The 14,196-nt window shown below is 37.8% G+C and overlaps 1 protein-coding gene across 2 annotated transcripts in view; it reads left to right on the forward strand.

Moving 5' to 3' along the window:
- SLC44A1 (solute carrier family 44 member 1) overlaps positions 1 to 13,811 on the forward strand; it is a 67,678-nt gene extending 53,867 nt beyond the window's left edge. The window contains exons 13-16 of one of the 2 annotated variants that reach the window (XM_062599536.1): positions 708 to 845; positions 2,658 to 2,894; positions 4,447 to 4,527; positions 6,783 to 13,811. In XM_062599536.1, coding sequence (XP_062455520.1) covers positions 708 to 845; positions 2,658 to 2,894; positions 4,447 to 4,527; positions 6,783 to 6,806 — 480 coding nt within the window. In that variant the 3' untranslated portion in view covers positions 6,807 to 13,811. Of the gene's footprint in view, positions 1 to 707; positions 846 to 2,657; positions 2,895 to 4,446; positions 5,119 to 6,782 lie in introns of those variants that run through there. The other variant, XM_062599535.1, reaches the window with a different exon arrangement.
- Positions 13,812 to 14,196: the final 385 nt, after the last annotated feature.

Below are 14,196 nucleotides of genomic sequence, written 5' to 3' on the forward strand. Positions count from 1 at the left end.
AAGGCTGAGGTTTGATATGTCAGCTAGAAATAGGATTTGCAGTAAAATCCAGAGAAAAATATATTGAAGCATCTGGAGATTATTTTACCTGACTTGTATGACTATTAAACTGCTTTATATATCTGGATTAATTTTTTCTAGCTACTTACTATTGTAATGTGACTGCTCACCTCCTACTCCTGCAGAAAAATTGCAAATTCTGTTTTAATTAGTTTTTTGAAACAAACTTATTAATGTGTAAATGAAGAACAAGCAAGAAGAATTGTAACTGTACCTCATAGTCTTTTCTCAGATGAACCATACTGCTTGATTTAGCAGCTCTCAAGGGAATCTGCACTCATTGACATATCTTACTGTGTCATATGATAGTAGGTTGTATGTTATTAAGTCATATGGCTTACTGTGACCATTCAAAAGACCATATTTATTCCTTTGCCCCCTACTTTGCCCCCTGCTCTTGGAGAATAAAAGCTTGTGAAGCTATTTTTAGAATACCACTCTTAACATTTTTTAACCTGGTCAAGTTGATATTTCTCAAGTAGCTATGTCTGTCATTAAATCTACTGTTGTGGAACAGAGCACTTCCTGTTTTGGAAGGGGTAAGTAGCTCTCTGAAGTCATCTCCTAATTGCTACTGAACAAAAACTTAGGAGTGTGAGGTCTGAAATGTCTGATCAATCTATAAGGCTTCCTTTTTCTTGTCTCAGAATGCATATACAGCCACAGCTATCAACAGTACCAACTTCTGCACCTCAGCAAAGGATGCCTTTGTTATTCTAGTGGAGAACGCTTTGCGAGTGGCTGCCATAAATACAGTGGGAGATTTCATGCTCTTCCTAGGAAAGGTATGTCTACTGTTAGGGACCTTGATATTTCAAAGCTATGTTTTGAGGTGGGGGGTTGTTTGTGTTTTCTGTGCATGTGTGTTTTTGTTTGTGTTAGCAGCAAGCTTTCCTTGGTAATGGCTTGCATCTCAGATACAAAATGCTTTCAGATTCCTCTCTCCTAACATGCAGTTTTATCACATCTAGTTGCATCCTATCAGGAAGGGGCCATCCAGGAAAGAGGAGGATAAACAGATGATCTGCCTTTGTTAAGTAAAATTGATCAGAAAAGAGGAGCTTTAGATGTTGATAATTTTTAGAAAAAAATAATAAAACAAATTTTTGCATGTATTTTTAGAGAGTGAGGAGTCAAGTGACCAGAGGTCTGATTTTTTTAACTGGATCTGTAATTAAAAACTTTAAATTTTAAGGAAAGGAGACATTTCTTAGAAATTCTATTTAGTAAGGAATCTCCAAAGTTTCAAAGAAAATTGACACATTATTGACAATACTGGACTTGAAGACAGTACAGGATCCTGCTCTAAGGAACTGTCAGCTCAGAGAACTAAGTTAAATTTAATTTGAGATCTAAAATGTGACTAGAGTAATTGTTGTGGTCAGTCAGCCTTTTCTGTCTCCAAAACTGATGGAGATGTACTTTAAGAAGTTCTTATTGTTCTTATCCAGTGAAGGATTTTCTGCTGAAGGAGGATTTACTCGAATACTTAATACCAATCCACCGAACCACCTGTTCTCAAGTATTTGGACACAACTTGGACTGAACAGTCTTCCTTACAACATTCATATACTTCTATTAAATCAGACTACTGCAAGCTGAACGTCTGACCCAGTAATTAAGTCAATGAAATTTGAGGAGAAAGACACATCTAACAAAAATAAAGGTGGCTGAGAGATCATGAAACACATAGTGCAGAAACATATCCCTGAAAAGATGACTTTAAAGTTTTTAGAGAAATTCAAGGGTGTCAGAAGTGTTTAAATGAAGAGTGCAACATACCAAAAATAGTATCAGCTAAAAAGTGCTTAGGCTGCCAGTCTGGTTCTTCTACCAGTCCAAATCAATATTTTCATAATATAGTAAAGCAGCAGCATTTTAAATTTTGGTGGTTTAGTTTCTGTTTGTAATAAAAGGTTCAGAAAATGTTCAAAATATTGAGTGGTCATAGCAATTGTTTTAGTTTCTTTGTCATTCTGAAAGACCAAAATATTACTCAGTGAGACATCTGCTAGAGCCATAGACAGACATGCAGTAGTTCTAGGACATTATGCATCGATATGAAATGAAAGTACCTTACGTTCATTTTCATCTACTTTCTCTGTATAGAGGTAAAAAGGTGATAACACAAGCTCAGAAGACATTCTAAGTTGTTTCCTCCAGCAAAATGAAAAATACCCTCTCCTTCTTCCCCAAACCCACAAAACACAAGCTATGACACATTAGGTGGTTAGTGGGCTCTGGTTTTGAGGTTTTTATGATTGGCACTATAACACTAGAAGGATGACGGCATGATATAAACATAATTAGCTTTCAGGAGCTCTGAATGATGCCTCTTACACTGAAGATGTGTTTGAAATCAATCTGATATTCAAATGCTGGACCTTTGATAAAATCTCATTCACTCAAAAGGATACAGGATGTTGAGGAGGTAAAGGTTTTGTTACCACAAGCATCTGCAACCCTCAGTTCTAGCCCTCGCAGAACAAGAGGTTCACAGGTTTAAGGGAAAAAAAAAAAAAAAAAAAAAAAAAAAAAAAAAAGGGCTTCTGACATTAGAGTTGTTCATTAGAATTGTTTTCTGTTTTCTTCTTCAGGTCCTAATTGTCTGCAGTACAGGCTTGGCAGGGATTATGTTGCTGAATTACCAACAAGATTACACCATCTGGGTGCTGCCACTCATCATTGTCTGCCTCTTTGCATTCCTGGTTGCTCACTGCTTCCTTTCCATTTATGAAATGGTTGTTGATGTCCTCTTCTTATGTTTTGCTATTGATACAAAATACAATGACGGAAGCCCTGGGAGGGAATTCTACATGGATAAAGTTCTCATGGTAAGTTTCCCAATGCTCCCTGAAATCTAAGGATATGGTTCCATAAGCTGGATATTTTGAGAGCAGGATGAGCTTTCCAGCTGGCCAGAAGACTGTCATTTAGCTGGATTACCTTGCTGTTTTGTTAATGACTTGATATTAGCAAAGGGAGTAATCTGAGTATCAGGTAAGCAATGATGCCTCCCCCTTTTAGCACCACTGTTACTGGCTTCTATTCACTGGGTGTCAGATGAAGTGTCTTCTTACAGAATCATTACCATAGGTATCTTTTATTATAAATGACTTCTGGCCAGAAAGAAAGAAGGGAAACAAGGGAAAAGGATTTGTTTTTTTCACTTTCCCCTTGGGAAGAAGAAGAGAGCAAATAGTAGATTATTCTCCTCACTCACAAACATATGTAAATAGTAATCACAGTAGTTTTTCTTCATTCAGAAAGACAGAGCCCCAAGGATGCTTCTCTTTGAAACCAGAGATTTTTACGTTCATCCTAGAGCTTTGGAGCCAGGATGCTGTGTGAAAGCCCTTTGCAGAATTCATTTCTTGGTGCCATTTTATCCCCTATTCTCTCTAATGAGATATCAATTCACTCTAGTCAGATATCAAAATATAAAATTCTGCTCCTGAGGCTGTAATTAGGCTGACAGTTTGTTGGTGATTTTGTTATTTTCTTGATTTTTTTTCTATTTTAAGTGGCAACCACGGAAGATGTCCCTGTGAAATGTACCCCTAGATGCATAGGCTAGAAGAAAACTCTTACAACTTCTTAAATTTTTTCCTCTTATTGTTGGAAAAGAATCTCAAGAATTTAAATGTAAAATTCTGGTAAAATACTACAGAAACCAGAATATATAATAAAGAAAATCCTAGCTGATTAGTTGTGTTTTAGCACAGAATAACAGTAAAATAAAGCAGCCTGTCTAGAAAGACAGCATAGGTTAATCATGAAAGCACTGCAGGTTTCTTTAGTCAATAGGAGAGATCACAAAACAATGTCAGCCTAAAATTTATTGAAACTTGTTCCAGAATGCTTGCCTTTAAGAGAAGGAAAAATAAAAGGCAAAAGCAGAATTAGCACTTTTGTTAGTCTTTTAGCAGAAGAATATATAATTAATTGGTTGTTCAGATCTGAAAAAAATTAAGAGGCCACATTCAGAGAAGTTAGAGAAATCAACAATGTTTTGCAAGTAGTTAACTCCCAAGTTCTTCTGTTTAATGGTGTTCTAACATTCCACACTATTCACAGGATGGATGCAGTAACTGAGATCTTTGTTTTTTGACAGTCACCCTCTTACCTCTTCCCATAAAGGAGAGTATTGTGTGGTAAACATAAAACTTCTAACAGTACTTAACACACAAATCTATCTGGCTTCCAGTTCTTCAGAATTAGATGAGGGAGACTCTTATGGCTATCTTTTGATATTTTGTGGAGAAGTCTGACCAAAAGAAGGGGGAGAAGCATGTTCACATTTGTGTTCACAAGTTGCATCTTTAAATTTTGTATCTTTTGTATCTAGAGCAGATATTTGCATATTACTTTATTACTGTTTTTCAGGAGTTTGTGGAGAACAGTAGAAAATCTATGAAAGAAGCTGGCCGAGGAGGTGGAGCTGAGGGCAGAGAGCTAAAACCAATGGTAGGTGCAGATGAGGAGGTGGCGATCCTCCAAGAGTTTCACTTTTACTTCCTCTCCCTCTTTGTCTTTACTGACTGCACTTCTTCAGGAGAAGTTTTTGTTCTCTGTATCACTCAAGATGTTCTGCTTTTTCTGTTTGTGAGCTTGCCTATCACCTGGATGGCAGAGTTTTTGTCACAGCTGAGACCATCTCCTGTAAAAGTAAGGTGAAAGGAACTGTGTTATATAAAACAAAAACAGTGTCATTTCATTAGGATTAGTAGTGCATGCTAGGTGATATACACACCCAGCCCCCACTGTTGAGCACTCTCAAAATAAGATGACTCTGGAATTCATTAGTCTATTCTGGCTTTAATCCTCTCTACAGTGCTGAACTAAACAGTTCTTGCTCATCTTGCATTCAGTCTGAGAGCCTGAAGAACACTACTAAATGCATCCATTGTTGCAAAGTAGGACCAGGCATTTAAGCACTTACCAAATTATTTTATACAGTGCCAAAGGCTTGGATACAGTGATTCCTTTCAACCTGCTTAAATGTCATTTCTCCCAGTTGTTTGTTTTTATTGCCAACTACTTATGTTGCTTGTCTGTTGTGTGCTCTTTCCATCTCACACTGTCCGAAACAGAGACAGTGAACAATGCATCATTTATGCTTCTGCAGCCTGTTTTACTTATGATGTGCCTGTAAGGAAGGCATTGCATGTCTGAGTAGCTTGAAATAAGGAACAGCTGTAAATGGTGCAGATAATACAGTTATCAAGATAGGAGAATGAGTTCGGAAGGTAGAGAACTGAGAGCATATGATGAGAAGCCAAGCTGGGCAAACTATGATTTGTCATTGTGCAATATGACTTTGTAAAATAAAATAGTATTTTTGTCATTAATTTCTCAGAATATTTGGGGCTTACCTCAGTTCCTTAACAAGTGGACAAAATTTTTTTTTAACTCATGGAATCCATATGTATGCTAATAGTGTGTGTGTGTGTATACATATATATATACACAGATTTTTTTTAAAATGAGGTATGTGAAGCTATGTTGCATGAGCACCTTTTTACCTAGCTGGAATGAGTTTCTGGTCTAGAATCAATAGATGTTTAGCTTTGTGTGTTTTGCTATCCATTATGTAACATACCAGTCTCTAGATCTGCTTATGCCTAAGTGCTGCTGTGTTTTTAAATTTTAAAAACTAGTTCTATACTCTCTTACTGTTTCCTTCAGAGAGTAATTCTAATTGAACGAGACATTAATGCTGGGATTTTCCAAGTGGTTTAAGCATTATAAATGTAGAGCTGTGTTTAGGATGATTGAGAATTGGGTTTGCACATCCTCTAGTGATAGGCTCAAAAAATCTTACCCCAAAATTTTATCTCAACTTCTAATTCAGACTGTTTGTTTATCTTAAGTGGTTTCCACCCATGCTTTCTTCAGAGCAAGCACAAACTGCTATCCAAACTTTTGTTCTTGGCTGCCTAAAACTTGTATATTAAAATATTTATCCACCCGACTTGCAAAAAGACAAACCAAGCAATTGCAAGTCAGGGGTCTTTTTGTTCTTTTAGAAACTTGGCTCTAAGCACTTAACTTTGGCAATGACTGAAAGTCCTCCTAGGACTGCTGAAGGATGCTGAGCCCTTGGGACTCTCAGCCTGACATACTCATATGTTGACATACAGTTCTGCTCATTTGATAGTCATCTTTAGAGCTGATGAGCGTTATTTTCTCAAGTGGTCTTTAGTTTGGGGGGTTTCATTTCCCACTGTATAAGGTCTGAAATTTTGGGACCTTCTTCCTGACAAGAATAGGATGCAATGGAGGTAGTGGTAATTCTGTGTGTGCAATTTCTGATACCTTTCCTGAAGCACTGATAAAAGTTTCTCTTACTATCAAAATAGTATCCATAAGTATATTCTGCAATAGTGGTGCCTCAAAATTAGGTGTCTCGGGATTAAACAAAACTCTTTTTCAAAAAAGTGAGTCTGTATTGTTTTGCCTCAGTTTCTCTAAACATTGATATTTCTTAGGCATGATCCAAAAGTGAAATTCCCAAAATACAACTGTACTTTAAATAGGTATTAATAGCAGAGGTGAGGAACCACTTAGGACCTCTTGTCTCCAAAGAGACTGTCAAGACATAGGAAAAGAAAATCTTTCACACTACTTTTTTTTTTACAATTTCCAGTGACCTTTTGACTCATTTTCTCCTTATCCTTTGGCATTTGTCTAAGACTGTACTGTATGACTTTGTTTTCTAGGCCTCTGGAGCAAGTTCATCTTGAAACTAGCCAGCCATTATGGAACCCATTGACATTCCAAAACAGTATATATATACATATATACATAAAAACATACATATATATATATATATATTAAAAAAAACAGCCAAAATCAGAGAAAAGGAACAGGGATTTAATACTTTTTTTAACAATTATTTTTGTGAAACATGTACTCTTTTCATACGGGTGGCTTTTACAAGCAGCTTTATCATTGTTCCTTTTTTTTTAATTACTCATTGTGGTCATGGAAATGTTGATTCGTATCTGCTTGATATTTTACAATCTGGAGGAGATATCATTGTAAAGATCTTAAACAATGATTGGTTTTAGAGAATCAAATACCAGATTTCCCATGAAACTGCAAATGTGCTGAGAATTTTGCTTGTTTGATTTGTTTAAATTTACATTAAATTCAGGACAGTTCTGAGTAAAAGCTTAAAATTAAATCAAATTTAGATTTTCAAAAGGTGGTTTCAGTGAGAGTTAATTCAATATTAACTGATTTGTAAGCAGACATTTTACCTTGCAGGCCTGGTGGGACACAGTGGGAGACATGTAGTTTTGTTTCGGTGTCAGATATCACAATAACCAACTCCTCAGGTATTCAGATATGTGGGAGCCCTTGCTAATGGAAACTAGAAAATGAGGAAGGATGAGTTTTTTTATGCAATTTTTTCCTGTTTTACCTTACTTTTTCCTCTCCCCCCCTCCTCTGACTTCAGTAGGTACCTTTGCACTTCGGCAGTGCTCCTTCGAAGGGTATACATTTTCCATATGAACAGTTGAATTAACAGATTATTAAAGCTCAGTCTTAGCCATACTCATGATTAATTCATGACTAGATGTCAGGATACTGGGGATGGAAAGAGAAATGAACTCTCTTACTGTACAAAAAAGTACTGTATATGCTTTATTTCATCCAATGCTGGAGAGCTTTGGGAGGTAGAAGGGGCCATTCCTTGCCTTTTTTTTCATCCATATTTGTAAGTACTGTAGCAGATGGGTAAAATAGTAAGGGACAGAGAAACATTTCTTTGTAAGTGTCACTGCCGGAATATTTACCTAACATTATCACATAACCACAGTGGGAGCATACTCCTTTTTTTATTTTTAGATATTTATGTTTATTTTCACTCTGGAAGCTCACCAGATATGAATGCTAATATTCAGTTGTTCAGTGTATTGTAATGGTAAATGCTTAAAAGTGTATTTGCTAAGAACTCATGATCTGTCTATGCTATATACTCCTTTTGTTAAAATTTTTTTAAGAAAATTATTTTTGTTAAAGTTAATATTTCAAAGCAGAATTTTTAAACCTCCTGCACTAAATATAAGCTCTGTACAGATAATGCCTCAATAATTTGATCACTCCATTCAAGAAAATATTTTGAAAGAGAGAAGCCCTTTTACAGAAGCCTTGCAAATAAAGTGGAGAGGTATGTCTCGGTAGAGAAATTTACCACTCACGTAATCAAGGTGTAATAAGTGGTTCTTTATGTGCTTCCTTTCAGAGACCAGACTTTTAAAGTGCTGATGAAGGGAATTTTTTTTATCATGTAACTAATCAGTGCTGTTAACTTTTGGGGATAGTGAAATATTTCACTTTTGCTTCTGTAAGTAATTTGAAACTTAAACTTATTCAGGTTTCTTTCAGTAAGTCAGTTGAGAGGACTTACTCTTTTCATATTACAGAAACTGTATGAAAAAATAATGAAAATTAAAAAAAAATACATTTATAAGTGATAGCTAAGGGGAAAGCAAGAATAATTAAGATCTAATCCTTAAAGTCCTTAGGCGCTTGTTAACTGAACCATGTCCATAGTTCTACTGACATGAGGAGAGCTGTCTGGAACTTAGGCAAATTGTGTATAAGTTATATATCTGTTTAAGTGTTAACTGGACTAGAACTTCAACCTAGGATTTAAACGGGCGCGCTGATGGGGCTTCTCAATGCAGATTAGCTGTTAGGCTACCTAGAAGAAGAACTGGAACAGCCAATTTGTGGAGAGAATGAATTTTTGCTGTACCAGTGGCCCAAAGTGCATTGGCCACTGAACCCTGAACATTTGTGCAAATCAGTGGGGTTTGGCAAAAGAAAATAAAAACTGGCTCAGAAGAATCCTAGGAATAGGATTTCAAGGCTAAGAGACTTACAACATACCCGGTTGCTCTGGAGAAACTGTAGTTTCCATCTGATTTGGAAGTTTGGAGATTATTGGAAGTTATTGAAGCTTTGGATTCTGTTCATTTTTGACATCATATTTCTGCCATGACATGTTCCACAGGTTTGTACTCTCTGCTCACTGGAAATCCTGCGTGGGGGCTTTTCTCTTAATTCATAACAGGACTGCAACTGGAAACAAATTTTGTATTTTTGTATGACTTGACTGTGCACCAATTTTTTAACAGTTTATCCTGTTTTACAAATAAAATTGTTTTATTTACAGGGTGTTTAAAAGATACAGACAACACTTTTCTATGGGTAGCTGTAATGTTTGAGTGCTATATCTATATCATTATGAAATTTTTAATAAAATCTTGTGCACTGTTCTTGCGCATATACCTGGCATGTAGAACTTGTCAGTTGCAAAGTGACCATGCCAAAATGCATTACATCCTCATGCAAGGCTTTCTAGTGGCCCTTTAAAGCTTTTGGATGCTCCTTGAAGCTTATTTGCAACAAAACTACAAGCTGCCCTCCTCCAGCCCTGTCTTGTGCAAGGGGATAAGTAGAAAATTGAACTCCAAAGATAACTTTTCAGGACAAATTTAGACAATGCTTTCCTTTCCTTCACTAGTGGGGATAGTAGAAAAGGAGAGCCCTTTGAATGTAAATCCCTGGTTGGCAGTACAGGTGCTGTGGGTTGCCAGTGGTGGTAGACTAAATATTCTACATGCCAGCTGTTTTTCTCTGCTAGTACATGAATTGCATTGTGAGAAACTCTGACTGGAGAGTAATGCTGATTCTGCATTGGGAATGACATTGCAGAGGGAGTAGATGAGACAGCTAAGGTAGAGAAATCATCTCTTGGGAAGGTCCACTGACCCAAGCACTGCTTGAGGGCTAGTGATTCAGGCTGGATAATTCGGTTTTTAAAAAAACAATGAGCCAAGGTAATTACTAGTTCCTGCAGACGGTTTGAATCGTAGTCTCCAGTCAGTTACACTTTAAAGGAAAACAAATGCACAATTTTTAAAATTCTCAGATTTTGTATTTCTATTTTGTCCTCCGCTTTATTTGTAAGCTGAACAGATCTTTATTGTTTCTTTCAGCCCTTGAGATTCTTTATCGCTCTCATAGCTCTCATTTCTATATTGCTTTCTCAGCAAAGAAGTGCCAAGTGGCAGAGCATCAGCTCTCCTTTTTCGCACTGATCTTAGGACATGCCACATATCCTGAATCATTGCCTCAGGAAGGCAATTACCTGGGCTGAATGGTAAAGGGAGAAGATGCTGAGCTCAGGTTTTGAGTGCTTTTTGTTGCTGTTTTTTGTATGACATCACCCCCATCATTGTGCTTGCTGTGATCAGTAGTGCAGACCCCCATTTCTACAAATATTTTCTGCACTGCTCCACAGATAGACTAAGCACATCCAACGGCCAGAAACAAGACGGAGTTTAATGTGTGGCCTTAACCTGGCATAGTAACTCGAGGAGTGTTTGTATTAGGAAAGTGTGACCCAGAAGGGAGAATTTAAAGGAGAAAACCCAGTTACAGGCCCAGTTATCCAGCAGCTAATCCAAGAGTCATTCCCCACATTTCCTTACAGTACCTTCTCAGGGTGGTTACTTTTTTTTTCTGAAAGGGCTTTTCCTACAGCAAGCAATTAGCCTGCTCCAGTGCTCCCTTTCAGGGAGCAGGCAAGGTATGCTGGCTCTTACTCTTTCAGCAGAAAATGGGGATGCAAAGCAGAGACAAGCTCTGCTTGAATCAGCCAGTATTTGAGACAACATATTTAACGTGCCCTCATGACATGCACTTTAGTGGTTTGCTATGAATAGTTACAATGTATTCTGTGAATGTACCTTATGAAATCAGAATAAAATGCATGTAGCAGAAATATATACTCATAATCATGAAGCAGTGATCATTTGTTTCTTAATGCATATTACATGTTGTATTGAATATGGCACAGTCATTTAAGAATTATTGAGTAAGGTTTAAAAGTAAATACCAGTAAGCACTCTTGTTTTTAAAACTATGGCTTTGCTTGTACAGATATTGTTTTCTAAATCTCAGATCCGTTGCTTCCTGAACAACTTGGTAGTGTTGCATTATCACCACAGAAATCTTATGTTGTCTTTATGGGGAAAAAAAAAATCTATTCCCCAGAACAAAACCCAAAATACCTGTTTGAAGCATTGCTTGGTTCTTAGGGGTGACAGAAGTCTACTCTAAATATTTAATTTTAAGTTCTATTTCAGCCATTTCACTTCCATTGTTATTTCCAGCACATAACAAGAGAGATCATGGAGATTAGTAAATATGTATTTCTTGTGCTCTGTAGCAAATACTGATTTCCAAGATTTTTTTTTATATTTGGAGAGATCAGAGAAGAGATGAAACTTGTCTCTTGTGATGTAGGTGTCATGTATGGAAGGCAGAATTTCTATTCTAGGACAAGGCTGTGATGTGTCTTGGAGTGTTTGCAAGCTGATGCCATCAAGCCAAAGCTCTTCAGTGATGGTAGAATTATGAAAGTATTTCTAGGAACAACAAGTCACGTGAATCCTTCTGAAAACATCTATTTGGAAATTAAGCTACCTGGCATCCATTTGGGAGAGGTCAGCTAGAACTAGCAGAAAACTAGCAAACACCGTCAAATCCTACTCATCTGACTCACTGCAGCAGTCAAGTAATGTGTGAATAGGCTGAGCAGGATTTGATATTTTAAGTGTTTGGTACCTTTTTACAGAAACGTGGGACTTACCTTACAACCAAAGTCGCCAGGGTTAAGAGCAAAAGCACTAGTTAGCTTTAGCAGAACTAGACTAATTTTGATATATTTAAAGATAACTTTAGCCTCCCTACATGTGTAATAAAATACATTGGCAAGCTAAATGGCTGCCATTCCTCAAGTGGCTGCTCCTCTCCTCTCTGACTTGAGTAAAATGTGGACAGGTATTTCAGAAAGATTTTATGAGATTAGGATGCTGAATACTCCTGAAATCTAGCAGAAGTTGGGAGCTGACTTGAGTTCCTATGAAAGTCTTAGTTTTTAACCCTGAAGTAAAAACTGCATGTGCGCCAGTGTTGGTTTTGGGATGGGTCCCTGCTAAGCATAAAAAGGCTTCTCCTTTAGAGAAACAGTGCAGCAGATGATGAGATTGTCAGCAGTTTCCCTGGTCCCACTCAGACTAGCACTTGCAACAGTAAAAACAGGTGATTACAAAAGACTGGCTCCCATCATTGACAGGTACAGAACTTAGCTTTTCTCCAAGTGTAAGCAGTAGAGTCTTTCCTTGAAAATCTGTCAAAAGAGAAACAGCTGAGGTTAGCCTTGTTCTCTAGGAATCAGGCAGTTCCTCAGTTCCCCCACATTCCTTCTGATCAGCAAGGTTAAGCACACTCCTACAGGTGAGTGGGAGATGTAGTATGGAATTTGACATGAACAGAATCAACAGTGTCATTGGGGATGTGAGGCCTTAGGGAAGGAGAGTAGGGGAGGTCTTCACTTCTAGTCCCTCTTGTTTGCTTTACAGCTAGGATCTCAAAGCTAATCTGAAGGATACTGGTTTAAAGTGACTGCAAAAATTCCTCTTTACCACTTTAAAATAAGTTTTTGTGAGGTCCTTGCTATTACTCTACTTTGGCTGAAATGTTAATTTGAATCCTACTGCTGTTTTGGCAGTCAGACATGCAGCTGTGTTTGGAGGCTAGAAACTTGGATGCACTGGCGAAAAACAATGCATCTCTTACTTGTTTCAAAACCAGAACTGTATGCAGCAGCTCAGGATATAGTCCTAAGAGGGGAGGTGGGAAGGCAAAAGTAGAAAGATAGAGAAGAGGTGAGTCATCATGCAGCTGTATGCGCTCTTTGCAAAAGGCCCTTCACTGCCTGATTCAGTGCTTGAGGAACTACTGAATAGTAGCTGCCAACACCAACCACTGCCCTAGTCTGCTGCCTTTCATATCACACTGTGTGAAAGGACCCTGGGTCTCTCCTGCTCCCATGCGCTTTATAAGCTGCGCTATACTGCCATCTATTGCTGCATGCTCTCAACAGTACAGCAAGTCTGCCTTAGTCCCCTCTTCTCCCCAAGAAAAGTGGCTGGACCTTGGGGGAGAGAGGGAGTAAAAAGCAAACAGGTTGTTTGTTTCTTATGTAGGCCAGAAATGGACTGCCAGAAGCTGACTGGAGCCATGCAGAACATGGTTTCACAAAATTACATTACACAAAATCTTCCTAGCGGTTAAGAAATTTCATATTCCATTTCACTGACATCTCACAGCCATATCCACTGTGTTCTGCTTTCATTTTGCTCTGGAGTTTCAAAGCAAGAAAGAAGGTGTAATCCTCTACTTATAGGAAAGAATTATTTTTATACTGTAGGATTGTGTTGCTGATTAAACTTACTACCCTAGGGAGGAAGGAGAGTCTTCTGAATAGATTTTAAAGGCTTGGCTATAGCTCGAATAATACTTGCATTGTCATAGTCCATCAAAGCATCATGTGGAAACAAGTTTTTCATCTTTCACTTCTAACAGAGCAGGCAACCCCCTGGACTGGGTGAGTGATTTAAATTAATCGAGATCAATTAACAAGTGCTCCTTTTTCCAGTGGACTGCCACCTCCTTTTAGAATGGGAAGACTAAATGTGACACTGTTTATTGTTGTCTGAGAACTTGAAATGTTTTATACTGTAAGCTGTGAATGTGGGAAGAGAAGGGAAGTTAACAGTGCTGATCTAATCTTAGATTTTCTGTGTAAACTGACATTGTGCCAGATTACTGATGCAAAACTGTATTTTAGTCTAAGAAATGTATAGATTTTTTAATGTATCAAAATAAAGGTTTTTTAATAAGAAGTATATTTGTCTCTTCTGTATGGACTAGTAAGCCCTGCCCTTCTGCTTATGAATAGTATCTCATATCTCTGAGAGGAAAGCAGAGTACAGATCTTTGCTTGAGCTTTGCTTTGGTCTGTGCCAGCCTGGCTGTAGCTGAGAAGCTACAGTAGCACTGGGTATGACTGTTTGGGTCTTTCACTATCCAGATGCCAAGAAAAGCACTGTGGTGCTAACACTTTCCTAAGTAACCACTCTGTTGGAAGGTCAATCCCATGCAGACTAGGTTACTAAGCCTTTACTATAGAAGTGGAGGTGGCCATCACACACACTGGTTCCGCAGTTCATACCCAGGATTCAGGACTATCATCGGGACTGTTACAGC

This window comes from Rhea pennata, chromosome Z, assembly GCF_028389875.1.
Source record: "Rhea pennata isolate bPtePen1 chromosome Z, bPtePen1.pri, whole genome shotgun sequence".
NCBI lineage: Eukaryota > Metazoa > Chordata > Aves > Rheiformes > Rheidae > Rhea > Rhea pennata.